The sequence below is a fragment of the Coturnix japonica genome, chromosome 2 (genome assembly GCF_054131305.1).
Source record: "Coturnix japonica strain WE chromosome 2, WE-NBRP24, whole genome shotgun sequence".
NCBI lineage: Eukaryota > Metazoa > Chordata > Aves > Galliformes > Phasianidae > Coturnix > Coturnix japonica.
In genome coordinates this window covers 121,250,471-121,273,520 of record NC_140664.1, presented here as the reverse complement: position 1 = coordinate 121,273,520, position 23,050 = coordinate 121,250,471, and the positions used below count along the sequence as shown (strand labels likewise).

The 23,050-nt window shown below is 38.9% G+C and overlaps 1 protein-coding gene across 5 annotated transcripts in view; it reads left to right on the top strand.

Annotated features, from left to right (window-relative positions):
* RSU1 (Ras suppressor protein 1) overlaps nucleotides 1-23,050 on the top strand; it is a 90,339-nt gene that overhangs the window by 22,850 nt on the left and 44,439 nt on the right. For all 5 annotated transcript variants that reach the window (XR_014943071.1, XR_014943072.1, XM_085538651.1 and 2 more), the window contains 3 exons: nucleotides 942-1,024; nucleotides 1,294-1,408; nucleotides 13,174-13,306. Coding sequence is in view for 3 of the 5 variants with exons in the window: in XM_085538651.1 (XP_085394777.1) it covers nucleotides 942-1,024; nucleotides 1,294-1,408; nucleotides 13,174-13,306 (331 nt within the window). In the remaining 2 variants the exon portion in view is untranslated. The remainder of the gene's footprint in view (nucleotides 1-941; nucleotides 1,025-1,293; nucleotides 1,409-13,173; nucleotides 13,307-23,050) is intronic.

The following is a 23,050-nucleotide window of genomic DNA, read 5'->3' as shown; positions in this document are numbered from 1 at the left end:
GTAATGCATACATGCAAAAGAGTTGCATTATGGTTGCCTAAGCAACTTGAATTCTGGCACTTTCTGGCTTCCAGTGATTCTGCTGCTACCTTACCAGTCTTTTCTGGATACTAAGCTGAAGTGGCTCCAGGATCAGTGCATTAACTAGCAAGAGTGATAAATGAGGGGAGAGGAAGGGATGCTGCAGTCTGAGACAGATTTTGTGGCTGTAACCTGACAGAAGGAAATTTATAAGTAAGCTTTATTAAAAACGGTCACATATAATGAAATGAAAGGAGGAGGAGTAAAGTGCATGAGAGAATCAGAATCTTCTTGAATCTTCAAGAATCTTCATGAGTTTCCATTTTAATCTTTTTTTTTCCAGAAACCTGTCAGATATACTTATTCAGTAATAGCAAGCTACAAAGTTGTGCTTGTTTTTTCTCTTGTGTATTTCATGGGCGCTGTGTAGATTACAAACTATATAATTTGAGCCTGCCATATTACTCCCTTTTAAGAACTCTCTCCCAGCCTTATGCTGTGCTTTCTATAGAGCTCAATATAGATGTGTATTTGTCCATAAACTCAGCTGATTTTCTTTATGTTTGTTTAGGATGCAGATTGGTGTGATAAATAAGAATCACGGAGTAATCAAGAGTAATGACTCCATTCTGACAGCTGAGCATTGAGACTATATGCCAGAACCTGCCACAGTCCACTATTGTAGAAATTGTTAATTGTGTCAGTCCTTTTGAATATAGATGTTTTCCTGAACTCACCAACAATGTAATAAGCCAGTAAATCTAAGTTTGACCTGCTTGTTATTATCGTGAGCCCTGGGTATGTCAAAGGCTTTTCACCAAGTCAGGGTTATTAATCAAACCTGACTCCCTTTTATTGATTAGACCTCAAATGGTTGGGTTATATGCCACCCTGTTTATATATTGCTATTTAATTTGCAGCCACCCTGCGTGCACTCTATCTAAGTGACAACGATTTTGAAATCCTGCCGCCAGATATTGGGAAGCTCACAAAGTTGCAGATAGTAAGTAATTTATCTAAATTCTTGGAAAATCAATTCACTTTTGCAATGCTTGTAGGAATAGAATCTAGTCAATTTGAGAAGTAGTAGAGTATTTTTGCAGGAATAGACCACTAAGCCTGGAACTGTTTCTTGTTCATCAGCAGACACTTGTAAATAAATTGAAAGAATCGAGTGTTCTGGAGTGGGGGAGGCAAGATAGAGTATAGTTCGGTTTTAGGCTGCTCTAGGGTAACCAGAAGTTGTTCTGACTACTTTATGTTCACTCTTAGCTGAGTCTCAGAGACAATGACCTGATATCACTGCCTAAAGAAATTGGGGAGCTCAATCAGCTTAAGGAACTTCATATCCAGGGAAATCGTCTTACTGTGCTGCCCCCAGAACTAGGTAAGATCATGGATAATTATTTATTTGAATAATAGCAATCACAATGCAATGTATTCCCTCTGAACAAAGCCTGTTGTTAAACCCTTAAAAAATTATTGTGCTAAAGTCATAATTGTTAAATTATAAATTAGCTGTTAAATACTTTCTCCCAGGAAATACTCATTCTCTCTTTCACATCTACTTGATATTCAGGAAGGACCAGAAGATGCTGTCTCATTTTATTAGATTTTTATCTGTATTCCTTGTGTATTAGTAGACCTGACTGCCAGTTCTGCTTTTTATGTCATAAATACAGGATCTGTTAAACTGTTACTATCTCTGTCTGGATTTTGAAAATGCTGTTTGGATCAGCCAAAATCAAACAGCATAAGTGACTTATTTGTGACTGTTCTTGTAAAGTTATTAGCTAAATCAGAGGATCTCTTTCAGTGGTCTTGTAGTAGTGAGTTAAAAGGTTTTAAAGCAGTGGGGCTGGTTGATGATGTACTTTGAATTTGTGTTATTGGCCGTTTGTAGTTATGATTATTTCATATATAATAACTCCTTTCAACCTAGAAGGTAGAGTTTTTCTTTGAAACTTAAGTATTGATTCTGATGAATTTGCATTGAGTATTCCCTTTTATGTGAGTGACAAAGGCAAAATGGATATTTACTGTGACTCTGATAATTTACCTACCATAATATTGTGCCATTACCAATGTAGCAGACATGATCTATCCTTGTTTTTTTTCTCTTGGTGGATGAAAGCTGCTTGTTTTTTTAGTTTCAGATGATTTTTTTCCATGACACTGAGGTATAGTTCCTTTAGCTTTTGGTTAGTCCTATTTATAATGTCTCCTTCAACTGCAGTAATGTTTTAGACATGTGCAGTATTTGTACATTTCTGTAGATTCCTAAGTTACAGCCTTGCTTTTTTTTCCTAGGAAGTGGAAGTTAAATGCTGAACTGAATCTAAGCACCTTCTGTGGCTAACTGAATGCTCTAAACATGCTGCTGCTTTATAAGCAGAACAGCAAATTCATTTTAAATAGTTTTACTGTCATCATCCAAACTAAATGGAAACTCTTAAAGTTTCTGACATTTGTTTGCACTGATCTGCACAATTTCAGATAGATAAGGGAAGCATTTTTCCTCTCTAGTTAGCATTTGTTTACCTTATAGAACACTATTGCAATTTGGAAGGAAAAGGGCTTGTAATTTTGACCTACCTGATCCAGGCAAGGTGCACTGACTTGTCCTCACTGCTCTTTATTATTCAGCTGCTCTTCTATAGGCTATACTTCTCTACTATGTGTGAATTTCCCAGTGTTTCATCTTATGGTCTCAGGATCCTCATTCTTGATTGGTTGGCCTAATTAGTATTGCAGTTTATAGCACACCTACTACTAGTGTTATATCAAATAACTAAACTAACTCAAATTTTATGATATGTTTCCAGAGAACATTACTCCGAAGTTAAGAAGAAATGTTCTGCTTGTTTGTTAGACATTTAAGAAAACATTTAGGGAATGGAGTTTGGTAAATAGGACACCAAGTGGGCTTTGCAGCTGATCTTTGAGCTGAGGTAGGAGTTAATGGATCTGCTGAATGGCTGGAAGTCACCTCAGGTCTGCAGCTGTGTTTGCCCTTTTGTAAATAAGGACAATTTAAAGAAGCATTCCATTGCAGATGGACCTAATGAATGGACTAGTAATTTCATAGGTGCCATTTGTGGAAAAAAATCTACTTCCTGAGTTCTCCCTCCTCCGTTTTTTAAATTGAATTATAATGTAAGAATTATCCAAATGCTTTGTGCACTGCATGTTGGATAAATAGCTTTTCAGTGAGCAGGTCCTATTTCATTAATTGGAGGCACTGCTGGTCCGTTTAAAGTAAACAATCTTTCCTCTCCCATTATTGCTTTCTTGATTAAAGGTGCTGAAGGCTTGTGACTGCCTTATGAACCTTAGTAGCCCAGGCAGTGGTGGACAACAGTGACTCCTTAGCTGTTCATTTACCAGGGAGATGGGTGCAATATAAACAGCCAAGTAAACCAGCTTATCTGAACAAGAAGGTGAGGGAAAACAGTGAACTGAATCTATAAGGTAATGGAAGTGAGTGCAGAGGAAGGCATGGATGGTAAGGCAGGTACAAGAAAAGGCCATATGCAGGCACTGGGGTCAACATTTTGGAACTGAGAAAGCAGTAAATAAACCCGTGTTGTCTGTGCTAATTCCACCTGAGATGGCTGAGTGTGTTAATCAGGGCTGGGGCCTGTCTGCATTGACCTGGTCTGCACATAGCAGCGTTACTGCCATTAGCCTGAGGAAGGGATTCTTGTCCAGGAGGAAGTGAGGAAACTGAACGGTGTATTGGTGCTCGTGGTGAGGATGCTTGTCTGTAAATACAGTATGTGTGCATGATGAATGCAGGAAATGGCCGGGAGTAGGTGGGTGGAATTCACAGCTTGTTTTTATCATTTGTCTCTCAAAACCCCGTTCATGAGGAACGGTGGTGGGCAGTCATATATAAACTTTAAAGAGGCGCTGGCATTTTTTTCTCTAGCATTTAAAAGGTTATGTGCTGCATTGTGAGACAAATAAATCATGATTCACAGCAACAACAGAGTTGCAGTCAGTTATATAAATTGCCAAGGAAGCACTAAATCTGTCACTTTGTGTATTCTGACCATTTAACAATTGGAACGGTGTTTAGAAAGAAAGCTGAGTAGAGAGAAGAACCACGTACAGTGACAGATGCAATTAGTAAGATCAATGAGAGCATTTTAAGTTCATTGTATGGTCATCTGGGTGGACCTGTATGTGCTTCTTAAAAGAGTTTCTTAGCAGAATCAGCGGTGTAAGATTAAGTGTGTGATGTGCGATCATTCACAAAGTTGTAGCCAAATGTAAATAGCTGCTCTGGGCGTGCAACTTACTTATCCCTAGGTTTGTGTTTTTGATGTGAAAACAAATGGTGTGATTTTTGAAACACATATTCCAGTGCTGCATTGATCAGCATGCCGCCAACATGTGTGTGCACATGTGCAGAGTTCTCTCTTATTTTGACATGGGGGAAGTACAGTGTTCTCTGAGGATCCATGTTTAATTATCTACTGAATGTTGGAATCGATGGCTTCTAAGTATAGATTTCGTTACGATTCTAGTTGATGATATGATTTCCTCAGGTGATGAGTCGCACTGGTAGGAACAGTTAAGTGAAAGGTATATGCTTGAGATGTAGAAAACTCATCCCTTTAAAACAGTCAAACTAACTTGATGGGGTCAGTAGTCATGTTTCCTTTTATGGAGGGTAAAACATTTCTATAAATTAAATCTGTGTCTCAGACTGGTTAAGTAATTCTTAAATCATTTCTTTAATTACGAAGGGCTGAATTATCTTCTTTGAATAAAGGACTGGCTTTAAATAGAAAGTTCAAGGGATCCTTAGGCTTTTGAAGTGACTAGAATTTGTGAATTACACAAAGTAGTTGCTGCAGTTATTTGCTCGAGTTAATATTAATTGAAAAAGCAGTTTACTTAGGTAATTATAACAGGCATGTGCAAGCATAAGAATCATTTACTTCACAGAAGATTTCTTTTCTAAATATCCTTCAGGTAAGCACCAAACTTTACTTCTCCCAGTATCAATGACCGCTGCACTCTACCTGTGTCACAGCACAGCACAGTTCACATCTGCACATAGCAGGCTGTGACACTTGCTGGAAGCTGAGTGTCTCGAGTTCCAGACACTGGCCCTGAGCACTGGAACACTTAATTGATACATTGCCAATTAAAAAAGAACAGACCTGCTTCTACTTTGCAAACCAAGACTAAAGTGGTGTGAGAGGATAAGAAGCTTTAATAAACTTAGCAGTGGATAAACAAAAGAACTTGTTTTCCAGGATGGTCAATAGGGCAGTCATTACTAGTTAAGGAATAATAGAAAAATGTACTTAACAAGATAGATTGTAGTCAAATTATTTATATAAGGAAAGTGTTTTACAGAATTTGTGAATGCTGTTGTTGTATTTCTCGTTTCAGGCTTAGTTTAAGCTTAAAAATAAACATAAATAGATTTTCATGTCATTGACTGGTTCCGTGTCTCACTTGATGAGTATTAAGGCATATGGGAAGAAATGAGAACTCTGCAAAACTCCACTATACCCAGAAAGATGTTTTCTGTAGCCCATCTGTTAGGCTTACACCGCAGGTATTCATTTCCTTACACTGCTGTAATTCTTGCCCAAGTTCTAAAATTCCAAATTTCATCTTGTATTAGTTTTAAAAATAGGCAAATCCTGCTGTCTCTTCTCAGATGATACAGTGTGTGTGCAGCCTTTGCTTGTGTTGATTGCATTGTGATTCCACTTATCATCGACATAAAATGATGTTTCTGTCAGCAAATAATTGTATCTTTTCTGTGGGGACTGTAGTTAATAGCACTGGAGCTAGAGCCAATCAGAGCTATGTTTGTTGTTGTTGTTAAGCCTTATGATTTTCATGGCCTAAAATTGGGCTCATTCTGTTGAATGCTGTGCAAGCTGTGCTTAAAGGGAAGTTTAGAAGGTACAGTCAATCCATTTTGAACTTGTCTTAACTAGATTTTGGTCTGATAGAGACCCTTCAATGAGAGAATGCTTTGTTGAATTCTTGTGTAATTGAGAATCCCCCGGGAGCCTGAAGTTGGTAAAATATGCAACATATTTCAACATAAATCAGGATGCTGATCCTCTAAGCTTCCTGTTCCATTGAAATATCTCTGATGTTTAACTGCTTCAACATCACGTTAATTCTCTTTGTTCCAAACCCTGTCTGTGGTGCGTTGTGTCACTTGGATTCTCAGCTGACACTTTGGGAGCTTGTTGCAGTGACTGCTGGTGTGCTCCCAGAGAGCCCCATCAGGACTGTGTGGTTGTTACAAGGAGCAATGAAGCAAATGGTATTTCCAGCAGTTTCACCATTCAAAGAAAGAAAACTGGAGCCTCCAAATTCTTATAGGTTGTCTAGCCAGGGGTCTCTTTTATTTGTATTAGGAATGTTGGAGAAATGAATCTAGCCTGGCCAGAAGTCATTTAGAATGATGTTAGATAGAATATAGAAAACATTTGGAAATAATTTCTTGGATTTCTGTCAGAATGCTGCTTCTTCTCCGCTTCCCTGTAGCTACCCACACAGTGCCATGAGCCCGGTTGCCTTGGTACCTGTGCCTGCAGGCTGCATGTGGTGGGGCTTTGGCTGCCGATGCGGCAAGGTTTGTTGTGCGAGGGTACGAGGTGTTAGTGCAGGGCTGTGGGCTGAGGGGAGAGCCTTGTGTGCTGGGCTGAGTGAGGTCCTGCTTGGTGGCTGTCATCTGTGAATGTTAATATTGCTTATATTTTGTACTTGTCATCCTGCTAATGTCAGGTTTGTTGTGGGGAGCAATGGTAGAAATTGCCAGGACTTCGTCCAGGTGAGTTAACCAGTCTTCCTCTGATTTGGATATGGAATTGCAGATTTGTCAGGTTAGGTCTATATTCCTCCTATACTTAATACCTGATATGTTGATTAAGGGAGAAGTTTGGTATTTCATGCATTCTCTTGTTTTCCTAGGCTTCATCTTCAGTTCTGACACATTCTTGAGTGAAAGTCTCCTACTGTTACCTTCTCTGCTATGCTTTGCTATAATGATTCTGGCTGACCTTTGTTATTTTGTTGGAATTTCATGTAAATATCTCAGAAGAGGGCTTAAAACAGTGTGAATTCAGTGCTATGAAAGGTTGAGATGCTTGGGAGTAAAATCCTCTTACCTTAGAATGATGAAAGCAGTGGCTGAAGATGTACAATTTGGCCTCGTTTCACCTCACCTTGACTTCAAGGGTAAAGAATTCAAGTTCTAAGCAGCAATACTGGGGAACCGAGGCAGTCCAGAACAGAAATGAAAAATGTGTTTTAACAAAGTGATGAGCAGTTTGAACAAAGCACCAGTGGCAGAATCTCCATGGCAAAATGTTTTTCAGACCATATGTTTAAACTGTCTTTGTTAATTGCTTCAGTTCCTGAACTGACAAGGTGATAGCTGGGCAAAGGTCAGTTGTTAGATGTATTCAAGAAAAAATTCAAGACGGGCTCTAATCTCTGAACTCATTATTGGAAATTTTCACTTAAGTCTCAGAACTCAGACTGACGTGATGTGATTGTGTCTGTACTCTTGTTTTCTGTCCCTGAAAGTAATTGTAGAACTGAGGATGAGCTGAGTCTTCAGTGTCTGCCTTTTGTATCACTCATTCAGACTTCTCCTGGGGCTTCCCATCTTACACTCGCAGGCAAGGCTTCAGCATTCCCATCTGAGTGGTCAGAAACACGGCCAGAGGAAAACTCCCATCCTGCTTCTATCTGACAGATGCTGTGGAGAATATGTTAAGCTTATTAGCATGCACTTGATCTGACTTGTTATTTGAGACTTGAACCTGTTTTCTCTGTTAGACAACTTCTCTCTAAACAAAACCAATACTGTTTCGGGGTTATCTGATGTACTGATGACTCCACGTGATACTGTTAGAGTTACTTTGGTAAAATAGCTTAAAGGCCAGAGGACGGAATTGTTGCTGGGATTAATTTTCTGGAGGCTTCAGTCTAAGTTTAGGTTTACTGGTTGTTTTCTTTTAGTCCACAGTATTTCATTAATTAAGCAAATGTGTATTCTTAACAGTGTCATGGAGCTGTAGATGTTATTGTACTATTTCCATAATAATTTTATCTGATGCCAAAGAAGACTGAGTCACACTTTGCTTATGTACAAGTCCTTACTGTGCTCTGGGTCTCCCTATTGCTCCTTTATAAGAGCCGTTTAAGTCTACTCTCTTCTGCTACTCCTTCAAAAGTGATAGAGGTCTTCAAAGCAGAGATGATCTTCCCTTTTATAGGGATGATATGAGTTAATGATCAGCTTACATGCACTTAAGTCTTGTGTAAGAATCATTTGCTTTTGATAGCATTCATTCTATGGCATAGAAGTATATATATATATATATATATATATATTTTCTTTCTTTCTTTCTTTTAACATAGAATTTAAGGCTGTCTTCACAATTAATTGCTTTGGTATCATTTTTACAAAATAATAGTCAGGACATTTCTTCCACCCCCACACATGAACCAATCTCTCTCTCCCTATGGAGAGAAAGCACATGCCACAAAAGTAATAAAAATTATAAGCTCTGTAGTGTAAAGCAAATCTAAAACAATCCAGGACAGACATATTTTTACATACAACCTAAGTTTAAAATTATTGTAGTAGACTGATCCCTTGCTTAGCCTTTAATAAAACAGGATTCAAGGGTATTTATATCTAAATAAAGAAATTAGTTTTATTTCATTCCTCCTGTCCGATGTATGACACTGAAAGAGTAAGACCTCTGTGTTGTAAAGGGAAAGAACTTTTAAATTGCAATTTTAAGAGGAATAATTGAAACGAATGCATTTCTGCTCGAGGACTCTCCTGGAGGCTGGTACTGTAAAGTTTAAGCTGGAAGTGGGGCAGAATATCAGTAGGAACCAGAAGGGAAATGTAGCAGTATATAGACCCCAAATTATTTCAGCTGGAATTCTATTGATTTTAATGAAACTCCACTAGGGATGAATTTAAACCACTACAAAGAAGCGTTGATCTGGCATTTTACAGCTAGGATCATGCTTCTTATGCTGAATGCCAATGCTCACTTTTCAAATGTCAGAGTTGTTTAATTACTTTATTTCACCTTTTAATTTTTGAAAGTATTTAAAGTGTTGCCAAGGGGCGTTGGAGTGGAAAGGACATGTCGGTTTTGTGTTCGTTCTGTTCCACATTGTTTATACTAAAGCAATGCCTATGTATACTAATCATACCTTACCGTACTTTAAATATACATCAATTAGGTAAATGTTATACATCAGATATACCATATATCACAAGAGGGTGAGGGACTTACAGTTGAATATAAGGGGTGCTTGCAGGCTAGATCTAATGGACAGGAGGAGCCTGGTAAGTCTGGAGACACCCTTAGTCAGGGTTATACTTTGCATTATCACTGGGTCTGATGCTTATTTTCTGCAAACAAGACCGGGGGAGGCATCATTTTATCTGCTTTTATGAGCTCTTCTGGACTTTGCAGGCAGTAGAACAGAATACGAGTGTTCATGCAAAATGCTTTTATTTCAACAGCACTGAGGAAAATAACAACAAACATTAACTAACACACTTGAGATCACATGCAGGGTAGATTTACTGGGGGAGGAGCAGGGGAAGCATAGCTGCCTTTTCCATGAAACAGCACCCAGGATGGGGTGTGCTTGAGTCCATTATAAAGAAATACAGTTGTAGTCTACCAGTTATACTAAATTTTATTAATGATAAATGGGTTGTTTTTGATAAGGTGATGTGCGTGGAAAAAGCACACTAATAATGACCAATGCAGTCTCCAACTCTAAAATACTTTGTGATTGAATCTTCAGTACTGGATTTTTACTAGAGGCAATCCTGCCTTTTGCTTACTAAAAATATCAGAGGGATTTGATGTGATCTGAGCTGCAGAACAGTATATAAAGTTCCTTAAAGCCTCGAGGCAGAGTGCTGCTGCTGCTGGACACTGTGCATAAAGGCACATCTGCCACATCTCTTTCCCTGGCCCATGGATCTGATGCTATGGGGATAGAATAAGGGTATTTCTTAGCACAGTGCTGCCATAAATCAACAACAACAACAAAACATTTTTAGGCAAGTGGTTTGGAGGGAACATGTCTGTGAGGTGTCCGGCTGCACAGCATGGATCGGCCATGCCCATGTTGGAGCTGTTGCTTCAGGCAGGTTTGAGCCTCTGCCCCACGCTGGCAGGGTCAGATGGGCACTGGGGCAGCTCACAGGTGGTTTGGCTGGATACACAGAAAGGATGTCATGACATCACCCTTTGTGAGATGCTCTGATGAGTGGCACGTTCTTATCCTGTGTTTTGCTTTTTAATTGTAAGGCTTCTTTGTTCTCAATTTGTTTGACTTGTAGCAGGAGTAATAGGCTTCATTCTTCCCCCAGTGTTGCTAAGGTGGGACAGACTCTCTCTGCCACACCTAATTTTCTGCTCTTCATTACCTACAGGGATTTCCAGATGGAAATTTTGGTGTTGTATGGGGAGAGTTCAAAATATTCGGTGCCGCATTCTTCCTTCTTTCTTCTGGACAGCCCTCCTTTACTCCTCCTGTGGAAGAGCACCTGCTCTCTGCTGGTTGCTTGCCCCAGAGACAGAAGCATGGTTACTTTTCACAATACATTACATTATTCGACAAGCCCTGTGGGGTTGCTTGTCCCTAAGTAACTGCTCCTGGTGGTGGTGCAGAGCTACCTCCTGAGCTGGGAGAGTTGGGTCTGTGTCCAGTGTTGAGGGTGCTCCAGTTTTCTCCATAGTCGGATTATTTTTTCCTTGTGAAATGCATAGTATCTCCAGCTGCCCCCGCTATCTTCTGGGGCAAACAGGAGGTAGAGAGAAATGAAGAGATTACTTTGACGTGGAGGTCGACAGTTCATTTTGCTTGAGCAGATCTCTTTTTGCTGTAGGGTTTTGTTGACTTTAGTAGAATAGTATTTATTTCAATTAATTACATTTAAACGGGCATGTGGTATTTAGGATTGGAAGTGGGCGAGCTTCCCATGGAGATGGGAAACATACGGCAGCATTCCTTGGACTGTACATTTCTGAAACAGCTTGGGGCTTCAGAATTCAGTTAAGAAGCTCGCTACTGAGGTTTTGGGAGCGTGTTGCGTATTCTTGGAGGCTACATTAAATTTGATGCATAATGGGGTCAGATTTTTCTCCAATGATTTTAACTACTTTTGTTAGCTGTACACAGATGCATCATTTCATCTTGACGAAGTACTTACCGAGCTCTAATTATAAGTGAGTGCTTATAGTGTTGGTAGTGTTGGAGAGAAACGCGTGTGATTTTTTTGCAGGTAATAAAATGGAAAATCCAATTTGCTGTTGCAAAGTACGTCTCTGAGTGATGCATGATCTTCATAGCAGCGCCGGTCAGAGGGCTTCTGCTCATTGCAGTGCGGCCGCTCTCCCTGGAGGCCTGTGCCTTACAACTGAGTAGAGAGCAGTGAGGCTGCCTTCAGACAGCCTATACGGATTCCCACACCCCACCTTCTAGCTTATTAGGTCCTCGTTGTCACAGTGCTTAATCCTGCTTCCTCATCCTTGTTACAACACCAGAGCTGCTCATCCCATAATAAAGGAGATGGGTGCGAGGCCTCTCACTGGGTGCACTGGAGCATGAGGCAGTTAGGGCAATTGCTGCTGACTGACAGGGTGAGATGCTTCCTGCATGTCGTTATTTAAAAAGAACATGCCTCAGACAGCTGACAGATGAGCTGGGCAAGGTAATGGTAACTTGCTGATAGGCGGTATGAGATGCATGACATCTTTTCACACAGTATAATGGTCTTCCTTTACTCTAATTGCATTAACCCTTTGTATAGACAGAAGCCCAGTAATGATTAGCAGGAGTGCAGAACAAGGGGAAATGCAAAGAGCTTGCAGGAGCCTGTAGCATATATGAGCGCTCATGTGACTTATACCAGTGCCTTTTGTTTTGTAGAACGAGCAGATCAGATTGCTTCTGGTCTTCTGTGACAGCACGGCTTGGCTTGGTTGTTCTTCAAAACCTTGTACATTTTTTTCTGTTACATTTCCTGTGGTTTTCTGCATGTGGTTTTTTTTTTTTTTCTTTTTGTCTTTTTGTATTTGTGTTTTTCCTCGTGGATTTCTAATGGTAGTGCTGGGACTCTATTAGTCACAACATTTGCAAAATAAAGATTTGAAATGGTAGCGGAGATTTATTGATAGATTTATTGATTTAATTCAAAGAACACTTATTTCAATGGCCAAGCCTTCCTGGAACTTAGCTTCTTGTAACCATGGCCATGAGAAGTTCTGGTAGAGCATCTGCTCTTGTGGTTTCTGATGGTAAATTCTCAGAAAACAAACAAACAAAAATAAACAATAAAAACTTCCTGAAAATTTTTAAGGCTTCTTGTCAACAAAACAGGTAAAGCTGACTTGTAACAAGAATGTCTTTATGTTTCTCGGCACAGGAGATTCTCATCATGGGATCTAGGTGCAACCAGCTCACTGGGCACTGACAAGGCAAGAAGCCCATTGGGCATCGTGTGTTGGCATGGTGCTTGGAGTAGTCACTGAGAAATGCTTTGCAACGTTAAGCTTCAGAAGAGTTAAATCTTACCGTAATGGCATTCACCATTCATTCCAGCAAGCCATGGCAGACAGGGATGTCTTGCTGACTTGTCCTGTGGGCCCAATGGGTGTGTTTAATGATATGGTAATGTGAAACTTCTGATGTTGCGATAGAGCTGGGAAGTTCAGGGAGAGAGGCATCAGAAAGCCCCAGGTTCTTATTCACTTGTTCTGGCAGCGCTGGCTGAATATATTCCTGTGCAGGACACCCCAAAACCTATCCACTGATTAAGCTCTACTTCAAACTAACTCAGTGAATAAATATTACTCATAGTGTGCCAAATAAATTCCTGCTGTGCAGTATGTTGTATCTCTGAAATGAATATTGTACAACTGCATCCATCATGGTGGGAACTGCTCTGTCCTCCTTTTCCACTCTGTTAAACCTGAAATGTTTCCTCTGATTATGTTTGTACTCTCCAAAATGACTGAAGGGTGTTTTATTCACAGCAAGACATTTCTGTAAACTTTTTTGTATTTCACTTTTTTTTTATTCCTATGCCATTTCTTATATCTCTTTCAGGTAATTTGGATTTGACTGGTCAAAAGCAAGTGTTCAAAGCAGAGAACAATCCTTGGGTGACCCCTATCGCTGACCAGTTCCAGCTGGGAGTGTCTCATGTTTTTGAGTACATTCGATCAGAAACATACAAATAGTAAGTATCACGTGACACTGCTATGTGCGATCAGTGATGGCTTTTTTTCCTGTAGTGTGCTTAGCAAAGTGTTATCAGCTACACCCTTCTTTCGTTATCCCTGCCTTAGCAAGGGATTTGAGGCACATATGCAAACTGTAAACTTATATTGAAGAGTTTTGCTAACAGAAGAGTAAATAGATGTGATTTAGACATGTTAAGGATGTACAGAGATTGCTCAATGCTGTCCTATGTTTGTTGTTTCATTCTAAGAGCTGTTAGGTAACACAAGGAAGGTAAAAGAGCAAGAATTGCAAGCTTTGAGATCTTAAGTAAGTGCAGTAGGGTTTTATAGATTGAAATAAGTGTTCATTGATGGCTTTGGCTGCGAGTTGCTGTGTGTTGAAACAGATGTCCAGAATTTGGATCTTTTAATCTGGACTGGTTTACTTAAATCCCTAACTTTACTAATTCAAATATAGACACTAGTGCTTCCTTCAACAGTATAATTGGATGAAATAGACCTTGTGCTGGGATTCTCATTTTAATTCTAAAGTCTGTACAAATGTAGAATATTTGTTTGGGAAATAATGCATTTAATAATTCACTGAATTAAAGTATTTATTTGAACTGAAAATGTTTGTGTTAGCAGTCCACAGTAAAACGTCGGGTGGGAAGTTACTTTTATGTCTGACAACTACTTTGATGCTGTCCTCCTAGAACCAGTAGGTAATTTAACAGACAGTACAACTGCTAGGTTGGAAAGTTAATTTTTGGTATTTCCCCTTAACTTAAAATTGTGTGATAGTCATTTAGACGTATTTATGACGGTTCTTATATGGTAGCTGCCAATTCAATTACCAAGAAAGCATAAGTAGAGGAAAGTTTTGGAGTTCCAGTTAAGTAACTGAGACATGAATTTTTGTATGAAACTATAAATGATCCAGCAGTGGCTTTTGTATGCTGTTCTTCATTGAGAGAATTTAAGTTATAAGAATCACATCTGGGAGTGTAACACAGTTCTCAAGATTATTCATGCATTTAAGTAGGCTTCTGGTAGTGTTATGTGCTGCAAACATGGTACAAGGAGGCAGCTATCTGTCACCTTAGAGTATCTCCACAGTCCATTGTGCACCTGCATCTAAGTTTTCTGATAACTCATGTTGTAATTTCTTAGGATTGATTTTATATTTATCTTTGAGCAGTAGAAATTAGGGTCTTTCATGCAGTTCTCACAGAGATAGCGGAGTTTCAAGGACTGAAATTAGTATCTGACACACTAAGTTTTTGGAGGAGCTCTTGTTAGGTAGTTATAAATAAATGTATGTATAAATAAATTAAAAGATAATAAGTAATGACTTTATAGCTGTGGAGTAATAAACTGCTCAGGCAATTCTTCTTTTGCAACCAGAATCTTCTGTAATTCATCAGTTTTTGTAACTGTTGCTCTTTGTTTTAAATAAGCCCTGTTATGTTTGTTGTCTCATTTGCTGCAGAGGTGTAATGGTGTCTTGTTTGATGGACTATTTTCATTTTGTCCACAGTAAATATTTGAAGTCTCTGTAGTTAACAGTGCAAGCAAAATCAGACTCTAGCTGTTAGTAGGAGGAAAAAAGGAATCGAAGAGTCATTCCATGCTTCATTCAGAATTTTAGTTAGATATTAGCAGTTAGAATTTATATACATATCCTTCATTACTGTCTAAGTTTAGTGATGAGAGAATACAGGTGTGCAGATGTTACTCGTTTGAAAAGACATTTTATTATTTTCAGCACACCCGTATTAGATGTAAACCATAATTTTAAAATTTCAATGTAATTTTATTAGAATCTCAGTTAATAACATCTTTTGGTTCTTGACTGCTGGTATTTCACATGTGCTCCACCCTATGGCAAGAAGTTGAGGGAGCTGGGGCTGTTTAGTCTGGGGAAAAAGAGGCTGAGGAGAGACCTTATCGCTCTCTTCCAGTATCTGAAAGGTGCTTACAGTGAGAGCGGGGCAAGTCTCTTCTCACTGGTGACAAGTGACAAGACAAGGGGAAATGGCTTCAAGTTGTGCCAAAGTAAGCTTAGGTTGGACATTAGGAAACACTTCTTTACAGATAGGATAGTTAAACACTGGAGTAGGCTCCCCAGGGAGGTGGTTGAGTTACCGTCCCTGGATGTGTTTAAGAGCCATTTATTTGTGGTGCTCAGAGATATGATTTAGCAGAGGGTTGTTAGTTAGGGTACTATGGTTAGGCTGTAGTTGGACTTGATAATCTTTGAGATCTTTTCTAACCTGAGTAATTCTATGATTCTACGAAGAGAGTTTGTGGATTTCCCTAATGGAAAGTTGACCATTTTATCTCCAGTTTCCTTTAAATGTGTAATCAGAAAATTACTCGGATGCCACCTGCTACAGACGTTTTTCAATTTGCAGAAAGCCGATTTTAGGTCTTAATACTCATAAACAATGGCATAATCTGGTTAGCAGGTCTAGCGGCATAATTGTGCACAAAAGCAAAAGAGCTGCGAACATGAAAGAAATTAAGACTCCTTTTGAAATCTTGATTTTTTCCCTCTAACTTCTTCACGTTCCTTTTTCATTCTGAGTCTCTGTCCAGGTATTGTGTCTTTTTTCTCGTTAGGGAGATCACTAAGCTGAGGTGTGAATATAGTAATTTCCTCTGTAGGTACCTACATTTATGCAGGTTTGTGCACTTGGATTTCTGCAGATCATTCAGACAAGAAAATATATTTTAAACTAACCTACATTTGATAGAACCAGTCAGCTTATCTTTTACTGTGAGACAAAGTAGCGTACTTAAACAGACTATCGGATAACCTCACTTCCAATACTGAGAAAAGAGAACAATTCTTATATACTAACAGCTTAGAATCATTCTTTTTATCTTGGATCAGGAAGTTTACTTTCAGGTACTGGGAGACGCAGGCTTTCATAAACCGGGAACTATGCATCTATATGGTGTAGATGGATTTTGAGCTCCAGGGATGGTAATTGTCTCCCTATGTTCATTCCTTTTGCTGGCTGATTGGAAATATTGATTTTGCTTTGTTTAGAATCTAACATTGTCTGTACTAGCTAAGACAGAGAGGCTACGCTCACACAATCACAAATGCCAAGTTATGTTCCACTAAGTGGTTTATGTTAATATATTTTATTTTGCGTTTGCAATGACTATAACATCAGATTTGCTCACTAAACCTTGAGGTTTCTCTTGATGGCTGGCACAAGCCATCGCTGTGCTACAGTCACCATCAGAGTTTCCCATTCAGATTTCATGAGGCTGCTTATGTGAAACTGCTAGCAAATAGATCAGAATAGATCTGCTTTCCCTTGTGAAATAAAATGGCTGTTTCAAGCATACTCGGTGAAAAATTTCACCCCATTTTTGGCTTCGTATTAGGATATTCCTGCTCCAGTGATTAATTGGTAAGTAGGGATGACACCCAGGAGGTATGAACATTTCTAAAGATAAAATGTCATTGTCTCACATACTTTTACATTTTCACACTTCTGTTTTACATGGTACTTAAGCACCGGGAATTAAATTGGAATTGCACTTTACTTCAGAAGCGTGTTAGCCACTAGGCCCCTCATATCAGCTGTTCCTACTTGGTAGGCGCTTTCATTTCCTTTAATTTCCTCACCTTTCATGAGAAATGATGCCAAGTGATTTTTCAGCTCTCATTTTTCAAGAAGGACATGTGCTGACAAGAAGATGGGCTATATATTGTGTTAGAAAACGTGTGTGGAGGGGCTTTTAATTCTGAACAGGAAACTCAGAAGCGTGTGGCACTTCACTGGCTTTTGTTGGCTAAAATACACCCGCTGTACATATCATCCCGTGACAGCATCATTTGGAAACAGGTCAGTTTGCCAAGAATATAATGATTCTTAATCTCTGACTGCCATGCTAGCTTCCTGAAAGTTTAGATAATAAGCTGAATCTTGGCCTTGATTCTGTGTGTCCCCAGGAGGTGCCATTAAACGCCCCATGTGTCTCATGGTAGGATCAAGAAACAGTTGAAAAACTTGTTCCGACAGTAAAGGGTAATGACAACCTCATCTCCTCTAAGGGCTTAACTAAATGTTTTATTTTTTATTCATGTGTCTAGTCAACTTTCAAAGTGACCTTTTTGTTATAAACGTATTCTCAGAGGATCTTCACTATCTGGGGTACCAGCAAAGAGATGATGGGTTGTTCGATTTGGTGGCTGTAATGTACTTAGACAAGTGCAAACGGACGTTAATGTTTGAAAGAAAATGGTGAATTAAACTCCTATGAACAACTGAAACTCTATGGTGTAAGATGGCAGTTTAAAGTTCAGATGTGCGATTGGTACATGGGGTGGTGGCTTTGGTTTGGCTTCTGACATTGACAGCAACACTAATCCAGAAAGGTGCCTTCTGGGTGTGCTTCTGGGATTAATCATGTGTTCCTGATCAGTCTTCATGTCGAACTTGTTCTTAGCTTGTTTGTTCTCATAAAAGGAAGGGTAGGGATGTTGAATTTGTCACAGTGGTCTGTTGCAGTCATCAGCTGGCAGCATAACCTCAGCTAAAACAAAATAATGTACTTGATGCTGATTGTGCGTAGAATAGCATTCAGACTTCTAGTGTGTCTAAACTGTTGTTGAACCTGGCACTTACCTTTTAACACTTTATTTAGCAATTGTTGCCTCCCCATTTGACCTTCTTATCTCAGTGAGGCAGAATTATGACAGAACAGTCCCCAGCAGTTAAGTTTCTAGAAAGCAAGCTTTCCCTGTGAGGCAGTTAGGGTGGAGTCAGGAATCTCAACAAGATGTTTTGTGAAAAGAAGCAAGCTGCACTTTTCACATTTCCATCAGAAAAGGTGGTAGAAGAGCAAGGCATTTCAAAAACTGACACATTAACTCTTAGCAGTGGAAACAGTTTGACAAATGCTATGCTGAGCATATATCACTTGGCAACACTGAAACACAGCTCTGTGCTGAGCATTGTAATTGAAAACCTCATTTTATTGTCAGTGACAGTCTGCAAGAATCCACCCTTGATCCAGTCCTCTACCTAGAGGCAATCTGCTTTCTGGCTTTGTTATTTAGAAGAAACTGCTCCACTGAACCCCACTGCTATGTGGCTGCAAATCCCTCTGCTTCCAGGTCAGCAGTCACAGGTCATGGAAAAAGAGATTCATCTTCTGGGTTCTAATAATGAAGAGGTTTTCATCATTTGTTTTTAACAGATAGAAGAGACTGGCAGGATACTCAAAGTAATGCACTGGTTTACAAATAGTACATGTAAATAACTTGTGTATTCTTTGGGAGTATGTGGAATAGAATTTCTCATGCTCTAGTTTTCTCTTAGGTTCAACTCTGCAAATGCTTGTATTCTAGAGCAGACATTCTAGTTCCTAGAGGGCTTGTTCTTGTGCTTGTGCACTTAGCACTAACCTTTTGTACCTACTTCTTTTTCTTTCTTGTTTTTACACTGTGGTTGTTCCAGGTCCTGTTAAATAAGAGAGGTGTTGTGTAGCCCAGTAACCTATTCCTCGAACTCACTTTCATATTTCAGTGAATTTCTAGGCTGGCATCTTTACCATTTGTCCCTAACATCGATCTGCACCAGTGGTGGCTGTGATCTGTGTTTTCACGTTGTTTCGATGTAATATCACTACAGCAGCAGTACTGATAACAAGACAAACTCCGTGATTTACCATAGGTGAGATTCTCTGAGGTGTTACCTCTCCTGCCCAGATGATGTCATGGCATATTAAACTTCCTCCCAAAGAAGGCAGGAAGCAAGATCCAATATAGCTAAGAAGTAAACAAGAGTTTAAAAACCTAATTCACACATTTCTGTCACGTACCAATAAAAAAATTGTAATTAACCAATAAAAAGTATTTTATCAGGTTGATGGGGGAAAAAGAACATAAAAACGTAATTTACATTTGGTTTTGTTGTATCAAAGGCATGGTACGATATACTTTATATGAAAATACTGATTTGTATTCTAACCAAATGTATTTATTGGCTGTATTTTTAAAATCGATAAATATATTAGTACATTATTTCCAGCGGAGACAGTAGATGACTAAGAGTCCTGACATCTCTGGACAACATTTACATGCAAATCTGTAACTCTTCCCCAAGGCAAAGTGGAACCCATGTTGAAAGACAAACAAGAAAAGCAGTATCTGTATAAATTTGTGTTTATATATTGCTAAGATGGATATGTAATAAAAACCAAGCTATCAGTGATGTATATGACAAATATAGATACTGCACATATAAATTCTGTTCTAACTACTGATATTACTATTCCCTCTGATGTGAACTTTCATATAAAGTTTAGAATATTATGCAGCAATCCATTTACCATGTTAGGGATGATAACCCAGGGTTTAAGTTGTTGGTGCTGATGTCTGGGGCTGGGTTAAAATCAGAATCTGAATAAAGAACTGAAGAAAGTACGGAAATGGGATTTGATGAAACCAAAAGTGGAAAAAGAATGACAGTAGGATACAGGATTTGAATGAGGATACAAGACAGAGTTGTAGCTGATCATTAGGGAAGGCAAGATCAGAAGATGAGTTAAAAACCTACTGTAATTATAGCAAAATCCAAATTGAGGAACAGGTAGGGATGTCTGTATGAAACTGCTAAGATACAGAATTGAGAACCTAGCTTTGAGGACAAATTGGAGCATAAGCAAACGAGCGAAGATATAATGCGCAACCGCAGGTAAATGGCATCCTGAGTAGGGGAAAAAAACCCATGTGAGATTATATGAAATATGTGCGGAAGGAAGAAGGGTCGACCCAGTCTTCGGTCTGCTTTGTTAAGCTCTTAGTTGTTGGATAGACGAGTTCTGTCTGTCTGAACTAAAATGCGCCCTTTTCTGAACTGTAATATTCAAATTCTTCATAATGGAAAAGGTAACATAAAGGAATAATAGATAAAGGAAATAACAAAGAAAATCATATCCTGCTATGCTTCTGTGTTCCATGTAAGCAGGATGATGATTGAATCTTTTGGTGAAAATGAAGTATTTTCAGTCCACTAAGTAGAAGCTTAGTTTTGTTCTGTTGTGAGAAACAGTTTTAAACCTCCAAGCCTGTGGATGTGCATTCATGAAGCTTAGGAGGGCTGACTGAAAGAGTCTGCCAGAAGTGATAGCAGTGCTGTTATCATTCCAACATCAAGCAAGGCAGATAGACTAAGCTGGATTATTGTGAACTAATTTACTTTTACATCAGCTTTGGGTTAGTGAAGCAGACATGGAATTTCAAGACTTAAAGAATATAACTGCAATGTGAATCTTGTTAATGCACTTAACACATTAATGCAGTTTGGAAAACTGTGTCCTAAAGAGAGTTTAGAAATTTGGTTGGTCAGTGCAACTCTTTGACTACAGCAGGTTCTTATGTAGGATTTAGCTTGTAAAGCTGAACAGCATTCTCATTAGAAAATGAGTTTCAATAAAGCAAACACTTAAGAAGAACAACTGCCTGATGGGTCTTGGGCAGTAATTGTCAACAAGGGCATTTCTGTGAGCTCTGCAGAGATCTGACCTAAAACCACTCAATGTTTTCCTCAGTTATTTGGAAGCAAATACACAATCATTTCTGAGTAAACTTTGTTAGCTGACCTGGAAGCTGGTGTGAAGGCATTGAAAACATGGCTGTCCTGGATCTCTAAATAAACTGTGCCCTTGCACAATGTATCTGACAGCAACTTGAAGCAGAGTTACACATCCATGAGTAAGGCTTGCCAAATCACAGAATGATTAAGATTGGAAAAGACCTCTAAGATCATCTAGTCCAATTATCTGCTTACCACTAATGTTGTCAATTAAGCCACATCCCTGAGTACTACATCTACCCTTTCCCTAAACACCTCTAGGAACAGCGACTCCACCACCACTCTGGGCGTTCCCACATCCAAATCATCAATGAAGATATTAACAGGCATGGGCCCAAACACTGACCTCTTGTGTCTGGTTGCCAGCTGGATTTAACTCCATTCACCACCTCTCTGGATTGTACCATGCTCTGTGGTTAGGGCTATGGGGGGGATTTAAAAAGGAGAGGATGTTTTTTTTCCAGAAAGTGATCTGCTCTAAAAAATGCCTGACATAATATAAATGAAGTGCACTGTCAGTTTCAGTGCTGTATCTAAAAGGCTTAGGAGAAGTCTTGGGCTTATATGTACAAGAATAAGAGCTCACTTCTTAAAACTTCAACTGTATGTAGTTTGGGGGCTGGTAGTTTAAAAGAGATATTAAAAATGAATGTGGATAACACACCTCAAAATGATTTGAGAGCAGAAGTCAGGCAGAATGGGAAAAAGCAAGGTATACTGTTGTAAAAAGATGCTTATGGGGCAAACTGCCAGAGGAAGTAGCAGATTCATGTTTCTCTTATTGTCCTCTGATTGCATCTGGGTACTTCTTGAGAAAATGTGTTTTAAATCAACACACTGCTATAAGTTACCGTGTACTGTTTACATCACGGCTTTTAATATGTTATGGCCAGTATATAACAGTGGCAATCTATTTTAGCCTTCACCAGAACTATTGTTATTTAAGGCCTCTTATCTAACATGGGGTTAGCTCCAGAGCTCCAGATGCTGCATGTGTGGGAAGTCCAACTTCTTGTCCTCAGTGAATTCAGGGGCTCCTCTTATCCAACCCTGCAGCATTTTTGGGTGATCTTGTTAAGCACAGCATGTCTAAAATACAGGCTATTAAGAAACTGGGCAGATGTTTTCTGAAGGTACCTTACCTAATCTGTTCTGTGAGGATGTTCACAAGTGCACAATTAGGTCTTTAAAACAGGTAACAAAAACGCTGGAGCAATTTTAAAACAAATCCTGAAGACTGGGTGAGAAATAAATAGGAACCAGCTGACAATGGAATGCTAAGTGAGATTTAATGTGGAAAACAAATTGGTAAGGGATAAAGGATTTCTGGTAACCTATGGGTAACAGTAAGTGGTGGTAAGCTGGTTAACCCTTTGTACTCTTCACAACTCTATTGATTTGCTTGCTTTTGTTCTTCAGATTGGTTCTTTACAACCAACCAAGAAGAGTTACTGCATGCATTTGCTGTTTTTATTTGAGAGATAAATTAAAAAGTGACGCTTTTATAATCAAGCAGAACTGTCTGAAATTTCTATTCTCTATGCAGTCATATCTGTTTTATTACGCGCTGGCTTTTATTGAACTCCAGTTTTTTATTTCATTCTCACATTACTTATTTTTTTGTGTGTGTGATTCTCAGCAATTTTGTTTTTACTTTTCTGGCGAGGGCTATCAGTTAGTTAGAGAAGTTTCCCTAGTTTTATGATTGCTTTTATCAGCTGTTTATCCAATGGAAGGCTTAAGTGGAAATTATGTTGCTGTAATTTACTGGTGCCTCTGATAAAACTTTTTAAAAGTCATGACTTTATTTCAGCTGGTATTACTACTATCCGGTTTACATGCACTTTTACAGCCCTTTATACCTACCTGTGGGGCAGTTTTGAAGATGGTTGTGATGAGATTTCATTTGAAATTCTTCTCACTAAAATTAACTTTTTCTTGAAAAAAATAACCTGAAAATCAGAAGATTCTTCTATGTATGACCCAAGATTTCTCAGACCTGCATTTCAACTCTTACTTCTACCCATACGAGAAATATCGTGCTGTTAAAAGTGGGGTCAGTTTTAATTCATAATTTCTGAAAATTCTTATGAAAACAGTTTTGTGATGGCTTTTTTTTTTCTGTACCCAACTACA